Source organism: Staurois parvus, unplaced genomic scaffold, assembly GCF_062004578.1.
Source record: "Staurois parvus isolate SC_StPar_1 unplaced genomic scaffold, SC_StPar_1.0 ptg000114l, whole genome shotgun sequence".
NCBI classification, from domain to species: Eukaryota; Metazoa; Chordata; class Amphibia; order Anura; family Ranidae; genus Staurois; species Staurois parvus.
The window spans coordinates 4,849,354-4,873,590 of record NW_028317910.1 but is presented as its reverse complement, the minus strand read 5'-3'; the positions used below and the strand labels follow the sequence as shown (position 1 = coordinate 4,873,590).

The 24,237-nt window shown below is 41.2% G+C and overlaps 1 protein-coding gene across 1 annotated transcript in view; it reads left to right on the top strand.

Moving 5' to 3' along the window:
- Positions 1-315: 315 nt before the first annotated feature.
- The window catches only part of SLC6A12 (solute carrier family 6 member 12), a 60,542-nt gene continuing 36,620 nt past the window's right edge, over positions 316-24,237 (top strand). Inside the window, exons 1-2 of the mRNA XM_089671762.1 lie at positions 316-451; positions 17,881-18,095. Coding sequence (XP_089527888.1) covers positions 17,885-18,095 — 211 coding nt within the window. The 5' untranslated portion in view covers positions 316-451; positions 17,881-17,884. The remainder of the gene's footprint in view (positions 452-17,880; positions 18,096-24,237) is intronic.

The window sequence follows — 24,237 nt, the reverse complement described above, 5'->3', positions numbered from 1 at the left end:
TGATATTTGTGTTTGTCACAGTTTCACAGATTAAATTAAGATAGAAATGCCGGGGCGTCTGGCGTTGTGCATTGAGTCTCATGGCGGTCGTTCACACGTGCAGCGAGCATTCTCTGTGACAGGCATGATCAGGTCCATACAGTGGCATGACAATATTCATAGCAGCCTACCTGTTTAAAATTTTTGCTACAGGGCCACATAATTTGTAGTTGTGTCACTGTAACCATAATGTGTTGTAATCACCTCTCTATAACCTCTTTATTAGATGCGATGTATCTCCCTCCTCCTCCTCCCTCCCTCCCTCCCCTCTGTTTAATAGTCAGTCCAGGGATCCTGAAGGCTGTGGAAGTAGGAGCAGCGCTGGATCCTGGGTCAATGTGACAGTTCCCTGTGTGCATCCCATCCTGTGACTCCTGGAACCGTGTCACCGTGCCTGGACTCGTCCTCTAAGGTTAGTGATAGTTACAATTCACTGGCTAGTTCTGCAAGTTTTTCTTTCACAGACGTGAGCTGTTTATTTGTGGGAACATTTTTTGCAAATGTCCTAAAGGGGGACGTGCACACCTGGGAACTTTAAACACTTGCATTTTCATTTTGGCATTTGTGCGTGCGAGTTTTTTTTCCTTTCTTTTTTTTTTTGCATGCTTTTTTTGTGTTTTTGATATACTTAAGCTTTGTCTTTACATGAATTTACTATGCATTTTTTGGTTGGGCACCTGCAGTATATACTTGGGACCATCCAGGTAAATCTGGCTTTAGATACTAGTACAACTGCTAAATGTTTTTTGTCAAGGATCTTTTAATATATGTGGGCTGTAGTTCCGTGAGATTAAATGTTTATTCATATTGGGAGGAGAGGAATGGGACTTTCCAAGTTTGCGTACAGCAGGGAAGCCAATCAATTCTGCGCCAAACATTGGAGGGTGTGCCCGCTGATGATCAAAGGTATATCTATAACCACAATTTTTTTGAATTGATGGCTCTAAATACTTTGAAGGATTATTTGATTGTGTTTTTGCAGGGATCAGAAAACACAAAAAAATTGCATTCAAATTTGCAGTCACTTTTGGCTTGCTGCTGTATGCAAGCGGTGATCTCAGTCTGAAATGTGGCAGGGTAGGAAACAAGAAAGGTGACGACAGGTCTGCATAACAAATCATTCAAATTATTAATTTGACAGTTGTAACCAGCATATGAAATAATGGGCATAACAATCGCCCTGTTATTAATCCAGTGAATGCTCCTACCATCTGAATTTTGGGAGGAACAGATGCTGAGTTGATGGATGTCAGCGGGCAATGCTCAATCTGGCAAGTGGCAAGTTGATCAGCTTGTGTTTTAAATGCTGCAAGTGATGCAATGTCCATTCTGTGTGCAAAAAATGGACAAATGATTGGTGTGTCCATTTGTCGGTGTATAAATATGCCTCAAACCCTGCAGCAGTTGGCAAAGTTCATTGATTCAATATCCGATTCGAACCACATGTGCGGCAACGTCTGAGGAAGAATATTCACTCTAGCGATAAGAGTGAGAGAAGAAAGATGAAGTTTGTTACTTCTTGCTGCTTATGGATAAAATCAGCTAAGGTCACTTCTTAAAAATATTGTGTGGAAAAAACTTGTGCAAGAGTTCAAATGATTGCTTCACCTGTGTGTGTGAATCATTTGAATCTGATTAGAAAAACAAGAATGGGAAGGAAACAATTGCTATTTTTATCCCCATCATGGGTGGTTTTTGAGCGTAGCATATTAATGTTGGAAAGACCGCCTCCATTTCACCAAAATTTTATTGGGGGATCATTTACTCTTGTTTGTTGTGGCAACTTGCACTAAAACGCTCCAACAACACATGGCAACACACCTGCTGTATGTATAGTGTGCTGTGGTGTCATTCATTGTAAGTTGCACTCCAATGCTTTATACCAGCCTTTCTCAACCAGGGTGCCCAAGCACCCTGGGGTGGCTTGAGGTTTCTTCAGGGGTGCCTTGGCAAAAAGTCTAAAAATTGCCCAAATCTTGTATACTAGCCAGCGGGTGGAACAAGCCTGCCCGTTAGTTACAAAAAGCCACAGGTTTTCATTGTGCACCATTACCACCTTCTAGCCGCCGGTGTCCTGACAACCAATGACATCATCAGTTGATAAGGAGGATGTCAGCTGCCTGCACAGCACCCTAGTTTGACCCTTTCCCTGCTCCTTTCCATCAGTTCTGGAGTCACATTAGCTCAGTGATGGAAAAAAACTGAGGGAGAAGAGAAACATTGGAATACTAGTCAGTACCTGTTTGCAAAACCGTATTTGCTTTGGAAGAATAAATCACCTCTACCATTGGGTGTCCTACATGTATGGATGTTGCTGAGTTATTCAAAACTATTAGAATTGTTTTTCACATGTTAGAATGGGGTGCCTCAAGACTGTCCATAATTTTAAAGGGTGCCTTGACTGAAAAAAAGGTTGAGAAACACTGCTTTATACAGTAGAACCCCACGCACAACGCACCACAGTGCACCTCAATGTATGCATATACCGTACATTTATGCATATTGTTAAAAAAGAACAATGCACACTTTTTAGTCGTAGTGATGCTTTGGCAGCCCAGTCCTTATGAATTCATGCAATGCACATTAATGCATGCTGTAACACATGTTGATGCATGTGCATGAACACACTACAATAGAATGCTTGGAAGCATGAATGGGCTCTAGTTGGTGTCTACAGTCTCTTTGTAAACTCTTTAGCCATTGGATGAGTTGGAGATTTGAAGATCTGGTGTGCAAAAATGGGCAGACATCTTTTTCAGTTGTATCTTGGAGATCTTTCTGCATCAGTCAACTTACTACTGGTTAGTCCAAAAATGGGTTCATGGACATTTCTGTCCTTGAAATTGGTTGATTTTGCACTGCAGGTCAATATGACTATCTCATGGCGTCATCCCTTACTGAAGCACTGTAGTCACACGAGTGTGTTTAGTGCAATGGAGTGGAAGTAGGCAAGGGAAAAGCACACACACAGTCCTGGTGCCAGGGACCGCTCAAGATTCTCTAACCTTCCAGATGCTTTTGTTCCCAGAGAATGCTTGTTTGGAGCTGGAGCTGTCCCACTGTTGCCCAGTACAACAACATTAAACAAGCCAAATTCATAGATTGTCATCTAATATCTATGGAAATGTTAACAGTTGTAGACATGTAAAAATTATGGACCTCTGAGTCCTCTTCTCCTAGCATGCCAAAGCAGAGCAGGATAAGACAACCTCCGATGATGCAGTAGAAGGGGTGGGGCACAGACACAACACTATCTGGGTGGTAGATCATACAGTACATAATTATGCAAACAAACTGGTAACTGGTGTGGCTTGGGCAGAAGAATGTAGCACCCCTGTAGGTTGTTGAGGGTACTGCAGTAACAATGAATGTACATCTCTCTGCTCTGCTTCATTGGAATAAACATGCATGCTCAGCCAATCTGATTGTGCATGTTTATCAAAAAGTAATTTATAAGAAAGTGCTTTCAGTGATCAGAATATACCAGTAGGGCTGACCGCCACTTGATGTCTATAGGCACTGTCAGGCACTGATAAAAACAGGAGAGGAGTAAATCTTAAACAGCAGGAGGATGTAGCACCTCCTTACAGGCAGGTGAGGGTCCTGTAGAAAAACGTGTCCTCAGAAATTAATAACCAAATCTATAAACATAATGGAGTGCATTTATTTTGGTAGTTTGTATCAACCTATCTCTCAAATCTGTTCTTGGTGGAAGTCTAATAACCCCACTCGTGGAGCTCACCTTGCTGCGCACCTTGCTCTCTCTGCTTTTACAACACGAGGAAGCCGTCATACAGTGCAATCTACATTACGGGCAATTGTGCAATAAAATGCTGAAATAACTTGACCACGTGACAGCCATTCAAATGAAAGGTTAGTCCCTAGAAGTGCTGCAAGCCAAGGGCCTCGCAACTAGTAGTGTCATTTAAAGGGGCATTGCCCTATCACTGTAGAATGGCACTGCCATCGCTGACTTGTTCTTAAAGATGTATGCTCCATGGCCATCATCTTGTCTAGCTTTCACTGCTTAAAGCGCTTGTATAGCCGAAACATTTTTTTTCTTTTGGACAGTAGAGGAATTGTTAAAACCTCCGTCAGTTAATTTTTGATGAGTGTGATTAGTTGTGGAGATATGTCCTCACTTCCTGTTCTAAAGACACAATAAAACTTAGGGCAAATCTCTCTAAAGTGAGGGGAAATCCCCCTTTAAAAAGCTGTCACCAAAACAAGTGCTATCATTAAAAGATTTTACCCTTGCTTTCTGTTCAGTGACAACTATAGAATTTTAGATTCAACATTACTTTCTGGACCGGAGATATTGGTCACCAGGACAAGCGGGGAGGGTGAGTCTGCCCAACAGGGACAAAGACACCAATAAAAACCTGACTGGGGTTCTAACCCTTCTCTATGCTGTCTAACGCAAAAAGAAAAGTTAGGGATAGATGTGGAGAGGCCCTTAACCTGACATTAGTCTTGCATCTCCATCCTACCTTTGGAGAAGTAGAGGCACCGATTGACTGCCTATGCCTGAGCACCCAGTCAGTGCTGCTGCTTCTCATATTCCCAGGTCCCCCGACTGCAGCTTTAGGTTAAAAGTAATAGAGGGAATCACATCAGGTCACAGGTCAGTAATAGAGTGGACCTGAAGTTAGACTGGTCCACTGTCTGCTTTTGGGGGCAGCTAGAAGAAATGTTGGTGAACACAAAGGGAGAGATTTACTAAAACTGGTGCACACAGAATCTAGTGTAGCTGTACATAGTAACCAATCAGCTTCTAACTTCAGCTTTTTCAATTAAGTTTTGACAATTAGTCCCCACAGTCACAGCGGTGCAACTTGCCATACAATTTGATTGTTTCAAAGCACATGACAAGTGGCACCCTATTGTCTGCAATGGAAGCAGTCATATCGACTCCGTCAAAGTTGCACCAATTTTGAAAGAACTCCATGCACTACTTTTTGCAAGTTCAGCTGCGACTTGCATAGACATGTGTGCATGAAGTCGCACAGATGTCTTCCAAATCACCCATGACACACTCCAAAGACATGCTGGTAGGTTAATTGGCTCCTGTCCTGTCTAAATTGGCCCTAGTATGTGTATGTATGAATGTGCGTTAGGGACCTTAGATTGTACACCCCTTGAGGGTTAGGGACTGATGTGAATGTACAATATATATGTAAAGCGCTGCCTAAATTGACGGCGCTATATAAGTACCAGAAATAAAAAGAAATAAATTACATCTGACTTTGAAATAATGTGATTTCAAGTGAACTCGCACAATTCCAAAGACATGCTGGTAGGTTAATTGGATCCTGTCTAAATTGGCCGTAATATGTGTATGTATGAATGTGAGTTAGGGACCTTAGATTGTACGCCCCTTGAGGGTCAGGGACTGATGTGAATGTTCAATATATATGTGTAAAGCACTGCATACATTGACAGTGCTATATAAGTACCTGAAATAAATAAATAAATAAATTTCAAAGTCGGATTTGGTGTGTCCGAAGACTAGCAGATTCTGTGTGCACCAGTTTTAGTAACTCTCCCACAAAGTATCTGTATACAAGAGAACCCAATGCAGATAGCACTGCAAAACCTCTTTAATAGCCATAGATTAAGCATGCTGGAATTATTTAGTTCCATGGCAGTTAGCTATGGTAGAAAAACTGGAGATTATCACATCTTAAACCATACAAGCCAGGGACTTTTTAGCCTGGAGTACCATACCTTTTCTAATTCTGGTACTAATCCAAGCCATAGATGGGTCGAAAACCGGCCATTTAAAAAAAAACAAAAAAAAAGGTTGCTCAATAGGCTGACATTACCACCAACGGTAAAAAAAATCGGCCGATTTTCGTCCCGTCTACGGCATTTAATTACTTCTGTCCCTGCAGAGAGCTCCGCTATTATATTTGACATTAAAAAGTATTGTGGTTGCAACATTGTATCTATTTGTATCCATTTCGGATACAGATGTTTTTATTCGGATACAAATAGATACATTGTTGCAACCGCAATACTTTTTCATGTCAAATATAATAGTGGACTGGAATTCTCCTCCTCCTCCTCGAAAATTGGACGATTGGCAAAATCCAGAAAAACAGCCGACCAATTAAGCCATTAACGGTGTGAAAATCGGCCAATTTTTTTTTTCGGCCAATAAATCAGCCGATTTTCGACCCATCTATGGCCTGCATAAGTGATGAAGGTTATCCTGAATGCCCCTTACTTATATTTATTCCTTTGTGGAGGAACACTGAGTGCTGCTGTATATGACAGGGTGAGAACCTCTTCTTGAATTCCTTTGCACACATCTGGAGAAGATTTGGTTGGAAGCCTTCAGCACACTGTCAGTACAGAAGTGAATCATGTGAGGATTCCTCAGATCACAAACAGATGGACAGAGCGTAGTACATTACAGAATATGTGAATTTCCAGCTGTTTCTGTTTACACCAAATGCTATACAGGCTGTAGAAGGTTTGCTGAAAGGTTGCCTAAGGGCAGACAGTAGTTTCTATTTTAAAAAGAAGTTTTTAAATCACCTAAACATTTCAAATGTAGCCACAACATTTTGCAAATGTACACCACACTTTTTGGGCTTGCCTAAAGGTAAGACATTTGTGGAAAACCATTGCCCAGTATGCTACAGATCATTTGGTGAATTAGTGAACCTATTATTACAAAAAGGACACTATAGGCATCTTATCTTTCATCAGAAAGTGGCTACCATTTATCCTAAGATGATTGCTTTGTGCTGGACGGGAAGTAGGATGGGGGGGAACCTAACAACATTTACGGGGGGGCTGTCTAGTTCTTCACCCTTTTTGGCAAGATGTTAAAACACAAAATTAAGCCATTTTCTTAATTATGACTTAATATACCTCCAATGCACACAAAACAATATAAAGCAAGCTCTCTTCCACACCTCTTCAAGACAGCCAAAGGCTTGACTCCAATGCATTGGAAAAGTCCCACCAGTTGAGTGAATCCATTGCTATGGATCATGCAAATATCACTTTGAAAAATGTATGACATGAAGATCACTTGGGTCTGACACAATTGCTCTCTCTGCTATGGCACAATGTTCCTCACCAGAACCCTGAGTTCAACCATTGTGGGGCCAGGTCATCTTACTTAAATTTCATCTGCTAATATATTGTTTTTTTATACCTTACATACTTGATCTGCAATTTCTAATGTATAGGTTGTTGTTCATATCTATCAAATGTTTCCTATTTTCTCCTTTCTTTCCCCTTTTTTCTACTCAGTCTGATCCTTCCTCTCCCATTCCCTAATCCACATCCTTTTCTTCCTTCTCTTGCTGCCTCTTGTTTGCTGTCCCTATCTCCGATTGTAACCCTGCCAATATGATTTACTGAAAATGGAATGAAGACACTGACTCAGCTGTGCCCTTTATTTTTGTTGTTTACTGTACCATTGTAATGTAAAAATTGAATAAAGATTATGTAATAAGAAAGCATACAGCTCAAATGAACAAGACAATCAGTCTACGCGTTTCAGCCTAAACGGACCTAGTCAGATCTGACTGTCAATACCACATATTCTATTAATAAACCCATAGGGCTGACATCAGCTTTTGCAAGGACCATTTGCCACTTCACTACATTACATTTGGTGATTTATCGCCCTTCAAAACATTTCTGGAAAACTATCGCCGAATATGCTACAGCTGACTGGGTGACCTAAAGATTATGTAAACCCAACATTTCATATTCCTGATATGTGCCTGCTGTACCATGTATTTGTATAAAAAAATATCTCTTTGTACTGCTTCCTTTGTGTGAAATCACTGGTGTTATTGCCATTTCCTCTGCTTTCCTATTAAAAACTGACCACGCTAGATGGGAGATCACAGCAGGGGTCAGTTCTCTAGCTGTTCTCTTCCAATGTAGACAATGAAAAAAAGGACATCCAAGAGGCACGGGGACTTTGATGTGAGTTTAAACATGGTAGTGAGAGGGCAAAAACCCTGGGTCAGCTTAGGCTGCTCACAACAGGCAAGGCTACCCTCCAGTGGGTACCCCAGCAGGCCACCAGAAAAAAAATGTGCATATATATAGAAGTAGTAGACCAAAAGATAAAAAAGACCAAATTGATATTGTGTTAAAAGACAACCAACGGGTGTCTGGGGTCAAAGGAACTGCATAACTATATATGCACATTTTACTCTGCTCCATTGATCAGACTTGTGTTGACACCCCACACCCTGCACAGCAGGGTGAGAAGATCAGTGTCCTGCTGTTTCTCCTCCCCAAGCTCTTATGCAGCTGAGAACAGAGGATATGTGATTACTGATAAAAAAGGGGAAAAAATTTGTACTGTGTAAACGAGGGGAGTTCAAATTTAATTGGGACTTTAATTTTACAGGTATAAGAAGGGATGCTGGCCGGTGTACTACACGCAGTAGTAAGTGGCAAGTGTGTTGAATTACTGATAGGTGGGGCACATGTCGCGAGCCAGTCCAGAGACCGTTAGTCAAGATGTCAGTTAACAGTGGTAGTGTGTTCATGGAACAGCGTTTGGTGATTAAGTTCCTTGTGATGGAGGCGTAAAACCCGCAGATATCTACAGAGGACCTCAAGCGCAGTAAAGCGATGAGACACTCAGCTGCAGTAAGACATCTGAATGGTATAAACGTTTCAAAATGGTCAGTGAGGATCCTGGCCATACTGGTTCCCTGCCCAAAGCAGTCGTTCCTGAGAACATTCAGCATGTGGAATGCCTAATCCTGGCTAATTGACGAATAACCTGAAATTGCAAATTGCACAAGAGATGAATCTTTCTGTGGGAACAGTAAACACAATGATGACAAAGTAAAGTAGGCTGGCCTACGATGGTTCAGGCGTACTGACAAATCTTTCTATGCTGAAGCTTTCCAGGCATTAGTTAAACACTGGGATAAGAGTATAAATGTAGCAGGGGAGTATGTAAAAAAAATGCAGTTTCCACTCCTTGAAATTTGTTCCTTTATTATATAAACGCAAAAGTTCTGTTTTTACTTGAATGCCCCTCATATGTTTTTTTCTATCTATACACAAATGTTTTGCCTTTTTATTTCTGTTTTAAACTGAATGTGTTGTTTCACAAGGTGAGGGTTTACAATCACTTTAACTCCTTAACTTCCGAGTAGGCTCAGAAACTTTGGTACTCTGGCTTTCTAAGGTGCTAAAATTGCTGTGGGTAGTAAAAAGCTTTTATCCATCATATCCTTGGCAGCAATCAAAAGCAATTCTTCACAAATGGATCTGCCCTGAGCAGCCCATTCTGAATCTTATTTTAGATAAACCAATGTTTGTCTTTTAGATGAATTGGACTGAGACAACCCTATGAAGGGAAACACAGACATGACCATTTTTTGAGGTGTGGGAATTGTTTGACACTTTACCCACTTTGATCAAGCAAGCATAATACAAACATTTGAGCTGTCTTCTTAGTTCATTACAAGTACACTTTCCAATGATCTTCTGGTTCAACTATAACTTCCCTCTGTACTACTCCTCTACTGATTTCTTCAGGTCTTCGTTCTGTATGCTGGCAGCTACTTGGCAATCCCTCTGTGCATACTTTTTTGTAATTATGGCCTATTGCATCCAAAGTGCTGTATTCCTTTCCCCCCTCTTCCTTTTCAAAAATGAATTCATATGTTGTACTGTTTTTATTGAATTTCAGCATTTGCAAACCATTTTCTATTCTTCCTAAAAAAAAGTGCTTGGTTTTTTTAATCAAACCAGTCATACACCTGGGCATATACACTGCTCAAAAATATTAAAGGAACACTTTTTAATCAGAGTATAGCATCAAGTCAATTAAACTCCTGGGATATTGATCTGGTCAGTTAAGTAGCAGAGGGGGTTGTTAATCAGTTCCAGCTGCTTTGGTGCACTAGATGGGCAACAATGAGATGACCCCCAAAACAGGAATGCTTTTACAGGTGGAGGCCACTGACATTTTTTTTCCTACTCATCTTTTCTGACTGTTTTTCACTAGTTTTGCATTTGGCTAGGGTCAGTGTCACTACTGGTAGCATGAGGTGATACCTGGACCCTCCAGAGGTTGCACAGGCAGTCCAACTCCTCCAGGATGGCACATAAATGCGTTCCATTGCCAGAAGGTTTGCTGTGTCTCCCAGCACAGTCTCAAGAGCATGGAGGAGATTCCTGGAGACATGCAGTTACTCTAGGAGAGGTGGACAGGGCCGTAGAAGGTCCTTAACCCATCCGCAGGACCGGTATCTGCTCCTTTGTCCAAGGAGGAACAGGATGAGTACTGATAGAGCCCTACCAAATGGCCTCCAGCAGGCCACTGGTGTGAATGTCTCTGACCAAACAATCAGCAACAGACTTCATAGGGGTGGCCTGAGGGCCCGATGTCCTCTAGTGGGCCCTGTGCTCACTGCCCGGCACCATAGAGCTCGATTGGCATTTGCCATTGAACACCAGATTTGGCACCCTGTGCTTTTTCACAGATGAGAGCGGGTTCACCCTGAGCACATTTGACAGACGTGAAAGGGTCTAGAGAACGTTATGCTGCCTGTTCAGCATGACCATTTTGTTGGTGGGTCAGTGATGGGCTGGGGAGGCATATCCATGGAGGGATGCACAGACCTCTACAGGCTAGACAATGGCACCCTGACTGCCATTAGGTATCGAGATGAAATCCTTGGATCCATTGTCAGACCCTACGCTGGTGCAGTGGGTCCTGGGTTCTTCCTGGTGCATGACAATGCCTAGCCTCATGTGGTGAGAGCATAGATATCCAGCATGATATTTTTCCCCATTGAGATCGGATGTGTTTTCCTTTAATTATTTTGAGCAGTGTACATTAGCAGAGGTCACCGTCAGTGAAAAATACATGATGAAAATGATCAGATATAAGAAACTGAAGTAATTTACAAATCAAAGTCCAGCTTGGTCCTGTCTTTTCCCACTTCCTTTTGCTTCACTTACCAGTAGGGATGCCCAGGGGTAGGAGTGGTGGGGTCAAGATTGACTTTTACAGATTATAGATTGGCTTGTAACTTCAGCTGCTTTTGTTTCTGGATCTACTCTTTTTCTAACATGATTTTCGCAGAAAGTATTTTTTTAAAACCATGCTAAAAGCTTAGCAGGATAAATGGTGCTGCGCTAATCTTATCTATAAAGAAAACAGTCTACATAACACTGATCAGCAAAGAAAAGTGAGAAAAGAATGTACCCACAAATCTGCAATAATACATGGAATATCAGCACAAATACAAACACACACCCAACGAAAAATGGAGAACACACAAAGGAAAGTGTGGTACTACTCTTGTTCAGAGACTAGAACACATGAGAAGAATGAATAAAATCCCTTCCTGCTGTTCTTCACTATTTGGTTATATAATTGGGTGCTAGCAGCTATCCTGGGTTGTGGGGTGTTTAGTTTAGCACTTTTGTTGGGGTACAGTGGCAGCGCAGGAGGTCTTTCCATATTCATGCTAAAAGCTTGGTTTGCTTAGTGTTCAAAACAAGAAAAGATTTATGGGACCACTTGTTAGCACTAGAAAACAGAGACAATTCTAGTAATAAACCTGCCAAACTAAGGACTTTGCTGGCTCTTCAGAGACAGCTGCAACAATTCGAGGATTAAACAGATACTAATACTGATATTTAGGTTTGATAAAGGTTTTAAAGTTAAAACTTTTTATTTTTGTTTTACATATTAAAGGGAAGGGTGAAAACCTGTCAGTTTTTTGTCATCTGTGTCATATTGGGGGCATTTTCCTTCGCTTCCTGTTTTGGAAACATATCAGGAAGTAAGATAAACAGAGAGGGTAAATCTAAGTCTGGGCTTTAGATACACTTTAATTTCCTTGATAGTTTCTTCTCTCTAGGACTGGTGCTGAGGTGCTGACATCTCTGAGGCGAGTCCCCAAAACTGTACACCTCTAATGAAGGATAGAAAAGCATACCTGAAAAGCACAGATGAAAGCTGGAACATTATAAGATTTAAAGGGAAACTCCACTTTCCTGGTGGATGAAAATAGCAAATAAAAAATATTAATTTTGCATATGCAATTGCTACATGAGTTTTTTTGTAATTATTATTAATTGATAATGATTATTATTAAAAAATACATTTCCTATTCAATCTGCAGCGCTCTAATTTTCTGTAAAATGCAATGCAATATGGCATCTTGGAGGTGTTCTGAATAGAGATGGTGTACCGAACCCTAGAAATGTAATTCCCTGCTTGTGTGATTGGCTTACTGATTTTCCCAGAAGTCTGCACTAAGATATGAGTCAGATGTTGGGCATCCCCTGCAACAAAAATGTCATTTTTGGTGAGATACTCTATCTATCAATCTAATCCAACCCCTGGCAATTGCATGGACTGTCACTTGTAAGTGACTTTTTCTATGAATTCTCTTAGCAATTATTTTACAAGGTAGGTTCCCCAACCCCTACCATGCATGGCCAGGGATGAAACTAGGACAATTTAGACAGGAGCCAATTACCCTACCAGCATGTCTTTGGCGTGCGGGAGGAAACCCACGCAAACACAGGGAGAACATGCAAACTCCATGCAGGAGGCACCATGGTTGGGAATTGAACCCATGACCCAATTACTGCAAAGCAGAAGTGCTAACCACTAAGCCACTGTGCTACCCATGGAGAGATGCTACCAAAGGCAAATCACATCTAAAGAGATTCAGACCTTGCCACTTTCCTCATTAGAACATTGCAAGTGCAGCAGCTGATTGACTATTGTAATGGCACTCCCATTCATATTGCACATGGACACAGACAAACAAACAGCTATTTCTTCAGAATAACAAAAGGCAGCAATCGGCAACAAAGTTTGTTAAGATCTTTCCAATGTACATAGATCATCCAGAGAGGATTTTTTTTTTCCTTAACAAAAACAGTTATTCTTTGAAGGTCCTGTCCATCCAATTATGATATTTCAGGGTCCCACTTTGCATGTTGGCATCTTTATGCATTTTCTTTCATGAACGATTAAACAGAAGGAATTGGAACATTGTGAAGTAGGTGGGAAAACTCTAAAACTTTGAGGTGGGCAGGAACAGTGTTGAAAATTGTAGTGAGGAGATATCACCACCAAAGCCTCCATTTATTGTTGAAATATACATATGTACAGTATATCATTCCATTTTATATATATATATATATATATATATATATATATATATATACTGTATGTTACCTGTCTCTAGTCAAAGAATAGGTAAAGAGTGCTGGTTTCACAATATGGGAGGATACAGTAGAGAGATGCCCAGCCTTGCCCAGTGAGTATATCATACATAGTACACGAAATACGTGTAAAGGGCGGGATCACAGCCTATCATCAAAGAGAAAATAATAAAAGAGAACTTAGCTGGACAATACCACATCAGAAACTATAACAAATATTACTTCCTTCTGATCTAATATTTTCCCCATCCACTGCCACATGACTCCTATCTGTTCAATGTTCAAATGGGAAATTACCCAATTGGCTACCAGGACATTTTTTTATTTTTCACACACATGTTAAAACCTGCATTTTTTTGCTAGAAATTACTTCAAACCCCCAAATATTTATATATTTTCTGATAGCAGAGACCCTGGAGAATAAACTGTACCGGTTGCAATTTTGCATGTGTTTTTACGCAGCTGTTTATCAAGCACATCATTTCAGGGATAAATACTCTAAAATGAATTTTAGTGCAAATAAACACAATATCATACTACATTTTTTGGCACAATATAATAGATGGGGTTGCGTTGAGTAAAAAGATACCAAACTTGCCAAACCTGAGGTCTCATGCACACTGAGCTTAAAAAACGCCACTCTTACAGGCATCTGGCGTTTATTTTTTTTCAGACTGTAAAAGCACTTCTGTGTCAGCCTATGTGTCCATGCACACATAAGCATTTACAGGCGCATTAGAAGAGGAGTGTTCACAGGCTGAAAAACAAATCCCATCAAAAGAGGAGAGGAGAGAGGAGCTTTTGAGCAGAAGATATGCTTGATGCATCTAAACGTGTATAAACAGGTCTAAACTCTAGGTGTGTTTAGGCACGTTTGAATGTTAACACCTTCCAATGCCAGAATAAACTGGTAATCTGGCCAATTAAATTCATTACGGTTCGAAAGCTTGACATGCCTCATTTTGTTTTATAGGCAGTTTTTCTCCTGCCAGGAGTTCTGGCATTGGGAGGAGAAAAACAAACACCCTGTGGGCCCCTGATATCACAAAAAAAACATGGTTCCCAAAACGTTCTATAGTTGATGCTTTGAAAACCTTTATGGGTTATCAATTTAGAAGTAACTATGAATTATGGCCCTAGAATTATTGCTCTCACTTTATGGAAAAAGCCTGAAAGGGAGAACCTCAGACTGGAGGAATGGATGTTTCTAAGCAGGCTCCATTTGCATACAACATGCTCTAGGTAATGCCCACATGGAATGCATGATTGAAAGAATTGAAATCCAATGAAACAGGTGAACCAGGGGCAGTCAGGTTAGGGAGGAGAGCGCTAGATGGTGCTGGACATCAGGACCAACTGTGACTGAAGGTATGGCTGGAGTTCAACTTTAGTTAAAGAGGAATAAAACTCACCTCAGCTTCTGTGATGTGCTGCCCTGGAGCTTCCCACCTGACCGCTGACATCTTAAGGCTGTCGGCTTCCAGGTCATGAAAGATGGCCGCTGCCATTGGCCGGGTGGCTATGACATCAGTCCCGCGTATGAGTTCTGTCATTACCGAATCTGTACAGTGAGCTGCGCCATACGCTATACCAGCACCCTGATCACCACCATACACCATACCAGTGCCGTGATCACCGCCATACACCATACCAGTGCCATACCCCATACCAGCATCCTGATCACTGCCATACCCCATACAAATATCGTGATCATCCCATATGCCATACCAGCGTTCTGATCACCGCCATACCCCATACCAGCGTTCTGATCACCACCATACCAGCGTCCTGATCACTGCCATACCTCATACTAACATCCTGATCACCGCCATACCCCATAACAGCATCTGGCATTTTAGGATCTCAACTGATCAATTTTCAGACATATATTCTTAGTTTGTAGACTTTATAGCTTTCACACAGACTAAATAATAAACACTCTTTTGGGTTATTTTTACCCTAAAAATGTAGCAGAATACATTTTGACTTACATTTATGAAGAAATTTTATTTATTTGCAAAAATGTTTAACAAAAACTAAGCAAAAAAAAGTTTTTCAAAATTTTCTGTATTTTTTCATTTATATAGAAAAAAATAAAAAGGTCACCAAAAGTAAGCTCTGTCTCAAACAAATGATAAAAATGTCATATGGGTACAGAGCTGCCTGACAGTAATTGTCACTCAAAATGCGAAAAGCTGAAAATTGGCCTATGCTGGAAGGGGGTGAAAGTGTGCTGAATTGAAGTGGTTAAAGAAAATATCCAATTTTTTTTGGGGATAGAGTGGGGGAGGATTAGAACCCTTGCTCTGGAGGTCAATTTTAGAGGAATTTCATTTACTGTCCCAGTGACAAAGGTTCATCCAGACAGAAAGTGAGATAAAATCAACAACAGAGACACAGACAGAAATAAGCATGTTTTTTTCAGTAAAGTAAGGGAAGTCCATAACTCCTGTAAAGCTGTCCATAGATGGATCGTTATGTTTTGTTTTTTAGTTATATCGACTTCTGTTGAGTGGGAGCAGCCACACACAACAATGGAAAGCTAAAGCTGGCCAATTATGGTTTGAAGGCCAGTTCAGAGTACACTTGGTGAATTTTGATCCATTGCCAGCTTTAACTTTCCATTGGTATCTTGTGTCATTGTTACATTTTTTTCCTCACCTTTTATCTGGTGAAATGTCTCTTATGCCGCCTGGGATAAAAGCCCAGGGGAGGTTCTAAACTTTCGAACCGGCCACCTTTAAGCCCATGTGTAAAACTGTCTGTTCCACAGAAACTAGTCTTATGATTGGCTTCTGTTGAACGGGCATGCTAGAAGCCCAGCATCTGATCATCCAATGGCTGCCAGCACTGATCAGTGTATTCTGGTGAGGGGGCAGTCCCCCTATCAGAATACAATAGGACAGTGGGGGAGATTGCGGCACTAACATTGCTTGTTTTTTTTAAATTAGCTTACAGAGAGTGTACCCAGGTTTAGCTTTGGATACAGTCTCCTCTTTCTCTTTTGCAGGGAGGTAGTGTGACATCCATTTAGATTAGATATCCCCTGGCTACACATGTTATGTCTACATCATTGTAACAGTAATGGATTTCACATTTTGGATGCTCTTTGAGTGACTTTGGCAGTTTAATAATTAGTAAGGACTCACTTTTGGGGTGGTTATTTACCTTCTACTCCTTGGGTACTCATATTGGCCTTTGATGATCCTCATATCCCCTGCAGTCCTTGTTCCCGATTCATGAGTCATGTTAGATTGGGTGCCTGAGTGAGCAAATATTATCTATCATCTTTCTCCTGAAGAAGCAAATTTAATATCTGGGAAATGCGTCTAGAAGTGGTCTCATCCCTTCACAAGTATCGACTAGAAAATTGAAGGATAATTACATTTTTTATATTAACAAGCAGATATAATTTATAAGAGCTTAGCAGGAGGCTTTCGGACAATAAGGTTATTGGACTTAGAGATAATTTTGTATAATGAAAAATAGAATTACGGTATGCGTTTTTGTGAAATTTGATTTAATAATGTTGTAATGTGAAGAGGAATAAAAGTTGGTCGGCTATTAATAATTCTGTTTGTCATACTTTTGAATATTGGTACCTTAAATGTCTCATTTTTTTGAATGGCATGTTTGTAGCAGGGTAGGGAAGGGATAGATTTTTTTTTTTATCTAGCCATGTCTCATTAAGGAGATTTCCTTTCATTTTCTGCCCTAGAGACACAAGAGGATATCAGATCAGAGGATATCTCTTCAAGGTGGGAGGGGGGGGGGGGATACCATTCTAGACAGTTGCCCCCAAAACCACTGTTGCCATTGGAAAGTTTTCCTTCTTTTTAGGTTCTGTGAATTATATATATGACTAATATGTGAATTAGCACTGTACCAGTATTTTACATTGTATTTTATTGATACAAAGTTGTATTAGATTGTAAGCTCTTATGAGCAGGACTGCCTTCACCCTCTCGTTTATTATACCCTGTTTGTTTATTTATTGTAACTGTATTGTCTCTTCTTAGATTGTAAAGTGCTGCACAAATTGGTGGCTCTATATAAATCCTTTATAATAATAATAGTAATTTTTCATATTAGTCACATATTGTTCACAGTGTAGATGTAATAGCAAGTTAATTTGTTACACATTTGTTCATTTAAAGTGCAATCTATCTATCTATCTATCACAAAAAAATAAAATAAATATAAATATATATATATATATATATATATGATTTTTTTTCACATATATGTATATTTCTCACATTCTATTGTAGCTGCACTCAGCTAATATTATATCAACATTAGTATTTAACTTATTGGTGTTTTTGAGGAGCGATTATTAACTTTTTTATATACTTATTGATCTAATGCCAACTTTGGAGTATATCTAAAGCCCCAAAAGTTTTGTCTTTAGATGCTTCAAAAGTTTTTTTTCATATGTCTAATCTCAGTATGTGCAAATTTTGTTCTTTATTGTCTCAGTCACATAGTATTGTGTCCTCTCCCATCATTTCTCTATTATGCAGCACTGAGCGGTCTCTGCCACTGATGAATGGCTCAATTCAATCCATATTGCTTCTGTCCCCCCTGACGTCTTAGCAGCAGGGCAGCTGATCCAGAATAACGCCCCTCTTGTTTAACCCACAGGGTGATGGGTCGGAAGGACTGCGTGGAAGCCTGGAATGGAGCTGAGAAGTCAGATGCCCTGTGCATCCATTCGGAGAGCCTGGGTTCGGAAGGAAAGATGGAGGATCGAGGGCAATGGAGCAATAAAATCGAGTTTGTCTTGTCTGTTGCCGGTGAAATTATTGGTCTCGGGAATGTTTGGAGATTTCCTTATCTCTGCTATAAGAACGGAGGTGGTGAGTTAATTTGTACACACCATAAGTGATAACATCTCCATCCACTAGGAAATTGTAGAGGTATTATATGGGCTTAAAGGAGAACACTGCAGAGCATCATCTGCATTAAAATTATCCACATACCATAATCCTAGTGTAACTCTTCAAGTCTCTAATGGAAAGAGAAAACATTGGTGTTCAAGCTTCTAACAGAGAGCGGTTTGTAAAAAGAAGTTAAAACAGAGGAGCTCCATAAAATGACTCTTTTTTTAGAAAAAGTCAGCATATTAAACAGTAAAGAAATTCCCATGATGCATTTGAAGCACCCCCTATTTCTCTATGTATAACTTGGGCTGATGAGCAGTGAACTGTAGTGATAGGCTCTACATTGTTTAGGGTGTCAGGGCCTGGCATGCCTATTTGCCGATTGCTTATTTTTTTTTTTTAAATGTAAACTTTTATTGATGCCAACCACAAAGCCATACAATATAGGATAATCCAGATCCAGGGGATGACCAGCATAACAAAATCAGAACAAAAATAAAAATCCAAAGAAGAGAAACATAACCAACAACGATCTGGTCAGAGGGCAATGTAATGGGGCAAACATAACAACATCTGGGGCATATCAGTACAGAACATTATCGCCCCTCAAGTATCTTGCTGATTGCTTATAATGGTTACAGTAAGAGATTTACAAGACCCTATCATTTCAAATCAAAGCCATTGTTTAAGCTGGACTTTTCCTCTAACAAAGAACAAAGGGAGGGGCTGGGGGGATTGATACTTCCAAAATACAACAGGCAGGAAGTGAGGGGAAATTTCCCCAGTGGGGACACAGACTGCAATAAAGGTTAAAAGTTTTCTAGTATCAAAAAATGGCAGATAAGCATTCACATCAGTCCCTGTGGCCAGCTGAATTTACAGTCTAATATTACAAACACCTTGGGGGCATTTAATGTAAGATAGCTAATTTAGCAGTGTATGTTTGGGTTAATCCAGGACAAAGTCAGCCCCCAAACCAAATGGCTATTCTGAGAACCCCTTCATTTCAATGCCACTATGTTCACCTGCCTAGAGCAGAAAGAAAAACCTGTAACCTGGATATAGAGTATGTGGCTCGTTACCCTTCCTCCAAAAATACAGTGCATGAGCAGGGGCGGACTGACAACTCATGGGGCCCCCGGACAATAGGGGACCATAGGGCCCCTGTGTCCTTGCCCACACTCAAACCACACCCAAAAGAGCCTATGAAAAGGTACCAGGGGCATCTCATGGATCCCCCTTCTGACCCTGGACCCTTGGGCAGTGCCCGAGTTCCCAAATGGTCAGTCCACCGCTGCGCATGAGTGACCGATTGCTTAGCACTGTCACATATCACATATGTGACAGTGCTAAGCCAGATCTACTTGAACCTCACACAGGGCCCTGTGTGAGGTTCAAGTAGACCAGATCTACTTGAACCTCACACAGGGCTTCTTTTCCTCAGCACTGCAGGTAAACAGATCGATGACGGAGCAAGGCTGAGCTACAAGAAATCTTGCTTAAATCATGGTGTGCGTTTTACATTTATTTGTTTGTCCAGATCTGTGCAATAATCCAGTGTGAAACTTTGCCTCTCTGTAGGGGCTGCCTGTAATAAAGACCAGTCAGTGTTGCTCTCTCTCTCTGTGCAGGGTGACTGGTCTTGTCTCCGCCCCCCTCCTGTAGTTTTCTACAGGCAGGTTGCAGTGGGTGGGGTCTGCTGGGTCCCTCCCATAGCTCTGCTATCTGCACAGGCAATGTACAGCACAGTGATGATGTCACTACTACTTTTACAAGCTAACAACTAGACAAATGCAATTGGTGCAAACAAAGTGGATTTACATTTTTGTGGCTGTTGAGGAATATATTTAAATGAATGTTTTTGTGCCCAGAGTTCAACTTTAAGTGTATGTGGAGAAAAAAAGGGGCAACGCTCAGGGGCACTTGAAAAGGAATACTGATGAGTAGACAGCTTTGGTGCAGCGATGAGGCCTTTCACTATGTAGGAAAGAACTAAACTGCAGCATGCAGTAATTTAAGAGCACACCACAGTGTCAATGCTAAAATGCAAACAGCCTTGTTTGTATACATGGTAGGAATTAAGATATGCTTCCCTGAGTAGTAATTAATGCAGAAAAGTACTTCAATGTGTAAAAGCCTTAAAATCTTGGCCCATATTGCAGACGTTTGTGAAATTGTTTAGCTCACTCATAAACATTGCATGACTCTCACTATAACTGCATCTTTTCTTTATTTTTTTTGTCCAAGGGAAGGGTTTTGGGGATTGATACCTCCAAGAGACAATGGTAGCCAAGTCACATTTGTACTGGTGACAGTGGGAGATTTCCCAGCATTTGTCATCTATTCAGATCATGGCGGGGGTCGAGGGTCGTCCGCCCCAGGCACAAAAGTTATTTATAGGATGTATTAATCACCCATCAGCAGGCAGCATGATACATAATTAATTAACCCATTGCTCTGTTGGGCCTGGCAGTGATGGAGGCAGATATATAAGACGTAGATGAGGGGGTTCTTCGGGAAAAGTTGGTTTGACCCTTTCAGTGTCCGCGGGGAGTCCGCGCTCGCGTCACACTTCGTTAGGTGGAAGAATGGGTCTCCGGATCGGCTCTCAGGCTGTTTTGTTACAAATTTCCGCTGCTTTCAAGGTTGTTCTTTTGGAGACTGAAGCGGGGCAGCTTTAACTGCCTCCTGGCTGGAGGAACTTGATGGCGCCACTCCAGAAGGCTTTGCTGGCTGCGCCTCTCTGACAGCGAGTAGGTTAATCTGGCACAATAGGGAACAGAGAGAGGTGGGGTGTTGCTCTGCTGTTTGTTCCAGATTAATAAGAAGTGTTGTGAGTGCTAACATTGAAGATTCACAATGTCGATAGGACGTCACGCAGGGAGGGGCACAATTTATAAAGTTCCAGCACTGTGGGTGGGAAATTATGAGGCTATAAAATCCAGCAGGAGAATTAAAAAAAAACACATTTAGAGAACATGGAAACACGCACAAACATCCACAATGAAAGATCAGGGTGAATACATTTATGAACACACAATGCTCCTTTCATCCCACTTCTTGGATAGAGGAGGATCATATTTAAAGGGAAAGGATAATGTACCTTCACTGAGTTATTACTGTATTGTTTACTTTTTAGTAATTCTAATGCGACTTGTATTTTATGCTAGCTTTCTCTCTTAACTATATCTAAAGTTTTTTTTTTTTTTTTAGTTTTAGATACGGTGGAGAATTATTAGAATCCTATCACCTTTCCCTATTGCTGCTAGGGAAATTCAAATTCTCTATTTGTCCTGGTGACTTTTGTCCCTGAGATTGAAAGTAATGGAAAGATTTTTAGTTGTCACCTGAAAAGAAGGTGAGAGGTAACCACTGGAAAGATTTCCTCTGTTCCTGTTGTGTCTACATGTGTCTAAAATATTTTACCCTTAGATACACATTAAAGTGGTTGTAAAGGCTCAAGGTTTTTTACCTTCATGTATTCTACTGTATGCACGAAAATAAAAAACCTTCTGTGTGCAGCAGTGCCTCCAGCCCCCTCAATACTTACCTGAGCCCCATTGCGATCCAGCAATGTGCACAATAGCGTCGGCTGTCCCGGGTCTCTGCCTCCTCATTGGCTGAGACAGCAAGCAGGAGCCATTGGCTCCCGCCGCTGTCAATCAAAGCCAGTCAGCCAATGGGGATAGAGAGAGGGCAGGGCCAAGCTGCTTGCTATGGGGGCACCTGACAGAAAGAAGGAGCCAGGAGAGCCTGCGGGGGACCCAAGGATGATCCAGGCTACTCTGTGAAAAACCACTACACGCAGTAGGTAAGTATAGACATGTTTGTTATTTTACAAAAAAAAAAATGAACCTTTTGTACCGCTTTAAAAGAGAACTAAAAGCTCTTGTATGGCAGTCTAAGCAATTCCAAAAATCAAGTTACTCTTTTACCTTCCCTAAATGAGCCAAGTCCCTTTTCATGTGTGTCTTACATGCTCCCCACCCAGACATTGAAGCTCACAGTGAGAGGGTTTCAGCAACAGAAGCAGTGCTGTCAGTCCAGAAAGCAGTGTGCAGGCCTAGGTGTGATCAGGTGTTGACTGACAAGCTATTTCGGCCTTGTCTCAGCCAGGTACATGTGTTCAAGGCCCAGGCCTTGTCTCAGCCAGGCCAGGTGTTCAAGGCCTTCATACAACTTACAAAGTAATCAATCTAAGTTTGTATCAGTCAGTCTCAGAAGGCTTCCAGTTAGGGGTAATGTAGTTTATATGTAAGACAAGATAACTGATATAAACATACATTAGCTTGTATTGGTATCCTTCCAGGGTGGCACAAGTAAGACTGGCCATTCGAAGAGAGAAGAGCCATCAAACTCCAATGGTGTCTACTAGGTGTAAGTTGGAGCACTTAAGGTGGTATAGTACAGGTTTTAGAGGCATGTAGAAGTCGTTTGCAATGGATCTGGTCTGGATTTGTGGGTACCAGGATTTTTTTTTTTTGAGGACTTTAGCTGCTTTGATGAAACGTGTATCCCAAGTGAACCCTACAAGGAGATGGTGCCTAGAGGAAGCATCTGTAAGAAATCATATCACAGCAGAGCAGGACATTCAAGATAGATTTATTGCCCATAAATAAAGGTATCTGACTGCTGCCAAAAGGTCAAGGGCCAAATTGATTAGAGAGAGATCCACTACAACTTAAAGTGAGCACTGGAGCGAGCTCACATGAGTGCCCCCAGAGCAAGCAGCTGGCTCTGGGGACAACCGGCAAGAGGGAAGGGCCAGAAATGCCTGTGGGGTCACAGAGAAAGGGAGGATTGGGGCTGCTCTATGCACAGAGCAGGTAAGTATGATGTTTTTATTATTTTAAAGAAAAACTAATTGAGCCTTTAGAACCACTTTAAAGCTGACACTGCTCACTGTGTGAATTTCAGCCAGTTCCCCAGTTGCTACCTTTCCACCTGACATCCTTTGATTGAAAAATTGAAGGAGCCAGGCAGAAACTTGTTAGCAGAATAAGGACTGCATCCAGTCAGATGTTGTTCAAGCTGTTTAGGCCACCTGTTAAAATGAAATAGCCATAGTGAGAGATATGTCCATTCACACTGTATTGCTTAGTTGGAGGAATCTGCTAGATTTTTCTCCTTTCATCGTGCAGGCTGAACAAAAAAAATATTTATGTGTATGGCCAGCTTAAAGTGGATATCCATGAAAACCTTGCCAACACCAAACCTACTCCCACCACCATTCTAAGGCTATTTTATCTAACCTGTAAAGAAAAGATCACTATACTTACTTATTCTGAAGCTGCTCCAGTCCTGTCTCCATCGGCAGCTTCTCTGCAGGAGTGAAAGCCGACAACGGCTGGGAAATGCCTAGGAGATTATGTCACCCATAGAGTTACTATGGTGCATCTGAAGAGCCTGGGATTGGACCGGAGTGCATTCAGAATAGGTAAGTATCTCAATACTTTCTTTACAGGATTAGATAGAATAGATAGAATGGGGGTAGGAGTAGATTTAGCGTTTGTGAGTTTTGACTGGAATTCGACTTTAAGGAGGACTGTGACTGCTCTTATAGGGTTATGGATCTGTCTGGCTGCTCTCACTTGACCACCAATTACCAAGAGGCTGCTAAAGGGCCTTCTGCTACCAGAGTGCTTGTCCTATTTTTGTGCTATTTTTGGGTATCCTGCACCCCAAAACCCTCTCTCCTTGAATAGAGTTCAACAATCAAAGGTAAGAAGGAACCCAACCCTAAGACTGCCATACTGCTTAGGGGGTCTCCCCAAGAGGAGGAGTGCTACAAGGCTGAAGAGGTATTATACATAATTTAATCTAATACTTTGAAAACATAAATCACCTCCAGGAGCAAAATTTCCAGACGTCTTTGTCCCTCCACAGCCAGAGGCTATCTACATTTACAACAAAACTGCAAGCTGCAGACATGTAGTATGTGTCAGTGTAACACATAGACATGTCCTGATGACTCTATAGCGAGACATACACATTTTCATTTCTCTTGTTCATCCCTACAGGCTGGGATCTGCATTTGTCTAATGCCCTGTGCCATCTTCTGATTACTGCCAATTGTACCGTACTTTCTGATTAGCATCCAGGGACTGTGCATCTAAAC